This window comes from Oncorhynchus kisutch, linkage group LG12 (assembly GCF_002021735.2).
Source record: "Oncorhynchus kisutch isolate 150728-3 linkage group LG12, Okis_V2, whole genome shotgun sequence".
Classification (NCBI taxonomy): Eukaryota; Metazoa; Chordata; class Actinopteri; order Salmoniformes; family Salmonidae; genus Oncorhynchus; species Oncorhynchus kisutch.
Window position 1 is genome coordinate 21,542,352 of NC_034185.2, and position 6,497 is coordinate 21,548,848.

The 6,497-nt window shown below is 43.3% G+C and overlaps 1 protein-coding gene across 2 annotated transcripts in view; it reads left to right on the forward strand.

Annotated features, from left to right (window-relative positions):
* LOC109900697 (lethal(3)malignant brain tumor-like protein 3) overlaps positions 1-1,087 on the forward strand; it is a 41,914-nt gene extending 40,827 nt beyond the window's left edge. For both annotated transcript variants that reach the window (XM_020496442.2, XM_020496443.2), the window contains exon 22: positions 391-1,087. In XM_020496442.2, coding sequence (XP_020352031.1) covers positions 391-534 — 144 coding nt within the window. In that variant the 3' untranslated portion in view covers positions 535-1,087. The remainder of the gene's footprint in view (positions 1-390) is intronic.
* The last annotated feature ends 5,410 nt before the right edge of the window (positions 1,088-6,497 follow it).

Consider the following 6,497-nt stretch of genomic DNA (forward strand, 5'->3'; position numbering starts at 1 on the left):
AATATATTCATCTGTTGGTCTCCCTATAGGATGGGAGGATTGAAGGATGCATAGGTTATCCCAAAACAAGAGCATCGTTATTATGCCATTCTGTCAGCGTTAATAGCGGGAGATATTACGACTGCTTGTTAAATGTAGAATATGACTCAATCCCTGAATAACACCCCCTCTAATGAGCCATGGTCATTTGTATGGTGAAGAATCTTTAAAAACCCTTGGCTTTGAAGTGAATTCTTTATGCACCACTATGTCTAAGCTGCCTGTTTTTGGAGGTTGAAAGTGAAACATATTCCTTGGGCAAAAAGGTTCATTAGGAAAGCACTTTGATGGTGGACATTTTCAAACGTGAGACTTCTCTAACTCTTCCCTCCCTCATATGTTTTTGTCCAGCAAATAGATGGTGAAGCCTTCCTTCTGTTGACTCAGGTTGACCTAGTGAGGATCATGAGCATCAAGCTGGGTCCAGCCATAAAAATCTACAACTCAATCTTGATGTTCAAGACGGCAGAGGAATCGGCATGTAATGAGCTCTAACGAAGGTCGGAGGCCACTATTTTTTACCCTGAGCAGAGCAGAGCCAGGAGAAGGAAGTCTACAGATAAGGAAGTGAAGCACAAAGAACCATTCTTCTTCCCAGAGGAAGCAAACTGAATGCACATGTGAATTGCACAAGTAATTTTTTTTAAGACAGCCATATTGCGTACTGCGAATATCCAATGTGATTGACTCATTGGAGAAATGTCATTTTCAATCATCAGCTCTATTATGTGTAATATTATTGTACAGTATAGGCTCTTTTTATATTAGTGTTGGGGTGGTGCCACGAGTATGCTCGTTCTACCTAAAAACTAAAACTGGAAATGTAGTGCAAATGCGTCAGATTTCCTTTAGTGCATCACAATCAGCAACTCTGACATTTTCATCATGTAGAAAGTCCCATCTGCACAGGGCTTTAGCTGTTCCGGTCTCTCTGGGATGCTGATGTCAAGCAGGTCAGAGAGATTCTAACTGAGAATGGAAGCTCTGTTCAGGCCCTATGAAGCAGTGACAAGTGTCTGTTTACTTTAAGGTACTAACCCCAGGGAAGGGGTTTGGTTGAATGAATTAAATCTAAAAGTCCATATATACAATGGTATTTCTTTACGTGGACTGTTGTTCACTTGTTTATTTACAGTGCATTCTGGTGGTATTCAGACCCCTTGACTTTTTCCACATTATGTTACGTTACAGCCTTAATCTGATTGATGATTGTGTGTAGATTCCTCGTCAATCTACACACAATACCCCATAATGACAAATTGAAAACAGGTTTTTACAAATGTTTGCAATGTATAAAACAATAAAAAACAGATACCTTATTTACATAAGTATTCAGACCCTTTACTATGAGACTCAAAATTGAGCTCAGGTGCATCCTGTTTCCATTGACTCTCCTTGAGATGTTTCTACAACTTGATTGGAGTCCACCTGTGGTAAATTCAATTGATTGGACATGATATGGAAAGGCACACATCTGTCCATATAAGGTCCCACAGTTGACAGTGCATGTCAGAGCAAAAAACCAAGCCATGAGGTCGAAGGAATTGTGTCTAGGAACAGATCTGGGGAAGGTTACCAAAACATTTATGCAAAATTGAAGTTCCCCAAGAACACAGTGGCCTCCATCATTCTTAAATGGAAGAAGTTTGGAACCACTAAGACTCTTCCTAGAGCTGACCGCCTGGCCAAACTGAGCAAACGGGGAGAAGTCCCTTGGTCAGGGATGTGACCAAGAAACTGATGGTCACTCTGACAGAGATCCAGAGTTCCTCTGTGGAGATGGGAGGACCTCCCAGAAAGACAACCATCTCTGCAGCACTCCACCAGTCAGGTTTATGGTAGAGTGGCCAAAAGGAAGCCACTTCTCAGTAAAAGGCACATGACAGCCCACTTGGAGATTGCCAGAAGGCACCTAAAGGACACTCAGACAATGAGAAGCAAGCTTCTCTGGTCTGATGAAACTAAGATTGAACTCTTTGGCCTGAATGCCAAGAATCACATTCTGCAGGAACCTGGCACCATCCCTACGGTGATGCATGGTGGTGGCAGCATCATGCTGTGGGGATTTTTTTCAGCGTCAGGGAATGGGAGGCTAGTCAGGATCGAGGGAAAGATGAAAAGAGCAAAGTACAGAGAGATCCTTGATGAAAACCTGCTCCAGAGTGCTCAGGACCTCAGACTGGGGCGAATGTTCACCTTCCAACAGGACAACAATCCTAAGCACACAGCCAAGACAACGCAGGAGTGGCTTCGGGACAAGTCTCTGAATGTCCTTGAGTGGCCCTGCCAGAACCCGGACTTGAACCCGAGACCTGAAAATAGCTATGCAGTGACGCTTCCCATCCAATCTGACAGCGCTTGAGAGAATCTGCAGAGAAAAATGTGAGAAACTTCCCAAATACAGGTGTGCCAAGCTTGTAGCGTTATACCCAATAAGACTGGCTGTAATCACTGCCAAAGGGTCTGAATACTTATGTAAATGTTATATTTGATTTGTTGTTTTATTATAAATTTGCTAAAATGTCTAAAAACCTGTTTCTGCTTTGTCATTGTGGGTTATTGTGCGTAGATTTTTTATTTTTTATTTCAACTTTACTTAAAACTTATTAGGGCAACATCCTCTGACATCATCCGCTGAAAAGGTAGAGCGCAAAATTCAAAAAGATTTTTTCGAAATATTTAACTTTCATACATTCACGAGTGCAATACAACAAATTAAAGCTGAACTTTTTTGTTAATCTACCCATCGTGTCCGATTTCAAAAAGGCTTTACAGTGAAAGCACACCATATGATTATGTTAGGTCAGAGCCTAGTCACAAAAACACATACAGCCATTTTCCAGCCAAAGAAAGGACTCACAAAAAGCAGAAATAGAGATCAAATTAATCACTATCCTTTGATGATCTTCATCAGATGGCACTCATAGAACTTCATGTTACACAATACATGTATGTTTTGTTTGATAAAGTTCATATTTATATCCAAAAATCTCAGTTTACATTGGCACGTTATGTTCAGTAATGTTGTGCCTCGAAAACATCTGGCGAATTTGCAGAGAGCCACATCAATTTACAGAAATACTCATCATAAACTTTGATAAAAGATACAAGTGTTATGCATGGAACTTTAGATAAACTTCTCCTTAATGCAACCGCTGTATCAGATTTCAAAAAAGCTTTACGGAAAAAGAAAACCATGCAATAATCTGAGTCCAGCGCTGGGACACAAAAACAAGCCATACAGATACCCACCATGTTGTGGAGTCAGTAAAAGTCAGAAATAGTGTTATAAATATTAACTTACCTTTGATGATCTTCATCAGAATGCACTCCCAAGAATCCTAGTTCCACAACAAATGTTTGTTTTGTTCGATAAAGTCCATCATTTATGTCCAAATACCTCTTTTTGTTAGCACGTTTAGTTCACAAATACAAACTCACAAGGCGTGGGCAAGTCCAGGCGGAAGTTCAGACAAAAAGTTCAAAAAGTTATATTACAGTTCGTAGAAACATTTCAAACGATGTATAGAATCAATCTTTAGGATGTTTTTTAACATAAATCTTCAATAATGTTTCAACCGGAGAATTCCTTTGCCTTTAGAAATGCAATGGAACGCAGATACCTCTCACGGGTGCACGTGTGATCATGGCCTTCTGCCAGACCTCTGGCTCAATCAGCTCTCATTCTCTCCTCCTTCACAGTAGAAACCTCAAACAAGGTTCTAAAGACTGTTGACATCTAGTGGAAGCCTTAGGAAGTGCAATATGACCCCATAGACACTGTATACTCGATAGGCAATGAGTTGAAAGACTACTAACCTCAGATTTCCCACTTCCTGGTTGGATTTTTCTCAAGTTTTTGCCTGCTATATGAGTTCTGTTATACTCACAGACATCATTCAAACTGTTTTAGAAACTTCAGAGTGTTCCCTATCCAAATATACTAATGATATGCATATCTTAGCTTCTGGGCCTGAGTAGCAGGCAGTTTACTCTGGGCATGCTTTTCATCAGAACGTGAAAATGCTGTCCCCTATCCCAAACAGGTTTTAACCAGGTAGGCCAGTTGAGAAGTATTTCTCATTTACAACTGCGACCTGGCCAGGATAAAGCAAAGCAGTCCGAGACAAACAACAACACAGAGTTACACATGGAATAAACAAATGTACAGTCAATAACACAATAGAAAAAATCGATATACAGTGTGTGCAAATGAGGTAAGATTATGGTGGTAAGGCAATAAATAGGCCGTTGTGGCGAAGTAATTTAGCAATTAACACTGGAGTGACAGGTGTGCAGAAGATGAATGTGCAAGTCGAGATACTTGGGTGCAAAGGAGCAACAACAACAAAAATAACAATATGGGGATGAGGTAGTTGGATGGGCTATTTACAGATGGGCTATGTACAGGTACAATGATCTTTGAGCTGCTCTGACAGCTGATGCTTAAAGTTAGTGAGGGAGATATGAGTCTCCAGCTTCAGTGATTTTTGCAATTCGCTCCAGTCATTGGCAGCAGAGAACTGGAAGGAAATGCAGCCAAAGAAAGAATTGGCTCTGGGGATGACCAGTGAAATACACCTGCTGGAGCAGGTGCTATGGGTGGGTGCTGCTATGGTGACCAGTGAGCTGAGATAAGGCGGGGCTTTACCCAGCAAAGACTTATAGATGACCATGAGCCAGTGGGTTTGGCAAAGAATATGAAGCGAGAGCCAGCCAACGAGAGCATACAGATCACAGTGGTGGGTAGTATATGGGGCTTTGGTGACAAAACAGATGTCACTGTGATAGACTGCTGAGTAGAGTGTTGGAGGCTAATTTGTAAATGACCGGCAGGATAGTCAGTTACGAGGGTATGTTTGGCAGCATGAGAGAAGGATGCTTTGTCGCGAAATAGGAAACCGAATCTAGATTTCATTTTGGATTGGAGATGCTTAATGTGAGTCTGGAAGGAGAGTTTACAGTCTAACCAGACACCTAGGTATTTGTAGTTGTCCACATATTCTAAGTCAGAACTGTAGTGATGCTGGACGGGCGGGCAGGTGCGGCCAGCGATCGGTTGAAGAGCATGCATATAGTTTTACTTGCATTTAAGAGCAGTTGGAGGCCACGGAAGCAGAGTTGTATGGCATTCAAGCTTGTCTGGAAGTTAGTTAACACAGTATTCAAAGAAGGGCCAGAAGTATACAGAATGGTGTCGTCTGCGTAGAGGTGGATCAGAGAATCACCAGCAGCAAGAGCGACATCATTGATGTACACAGAGAAAAGAGTCGGCCCGAGAATATTTTTTTATTTTAGATGTTACCCCGTTTTCTCCCCAATTTCGTGGTATCCAATTGTTTAGTAGCTACTATCTTGTCTCATCGCTACAACTCCCGTACGGGCTCGGGAGAGACGAAGGTTGAAAGTCATGCGTCCTCCGATACACAACCCAACCGAGCCGAACTGCTTCTTAACACAGCGCGCATCCAACCCGGAAGCCAACCGCACCAATATGTCGGAGGAAACACCGTGCACCTGGCAACCTTGGTTAGCGTGCACTGCACCCGGCCCGCCACAGCCCCACGGACCTCCGGTTTGCGGCCGGTTACGACAGAGCCTGGGCGCGAGCGCAGAGTCTCTGGTGGCACAGCTGGCGCTGCAGTACAGCGCCCTTAACCACTGCGCCACCCGGGAGGCCCCGGCCCGAGAATTTAACCCTGTGGCACTTCCATAGAGACTGCCAGAGGTCTGGACAACAGGCCCTCAGATTTGACATACTGAACTCTGTCTGAGAAGTAGTTGGTGAACCAGGCGAGGCAGTCATTTGAGAAACCAAGGCTGTTGAGTCTGCCGATAAGAATGTGGTGATTTACAGTGTCGAAAGCCTTGGCCAGGTCGATGAATACGGCTGCACAGTAGTTTTTTATCGAAGGCGGTTATGATATTGTTTAGTACCTTGAGCGTGGCTGAGGTGCACCCATGACCAGCTCGGAAACCAGATTGTATAGCGGAGGTACGGTGGGATTCTAAATGGTTGGTGATCTGTTTGTTAACTTGGCTTTCGAAGACCTTAAAAAGGCAGAGTAGAATATATATAGGTCTGTAACAGTTTGGGTCTAGAGTGGCTCCCCCTTTGAAGAGGGGGATGACCGCGGCAGCTTTCCAATCTTTGGGGATCTCAGACGATACGAAAGAGTGTTTGAACAGGCTAGTAATAGGGGTTGCAACAATTGCAGTGGATAATTTTTAGAAAGAGAGGGTCCAGATTGTCTAGCCCAGCTGAGTTGTAGGGGGTCCAGATTTTTCAATTCTTTCAGAACATCAGCTATCTGGATTTGGCTTAAGGGGAAATATGGAGGCTTGGGCAAGTTACTGTGGGGGGTGCAGGGCTGTTGATAGTCCAGGCACAGCTGGGGCTGAAGCGGCAACGGTGAGAGACTTGTTTCTGGAAAGGTGGATTTTTAGAAGTAGAAGCT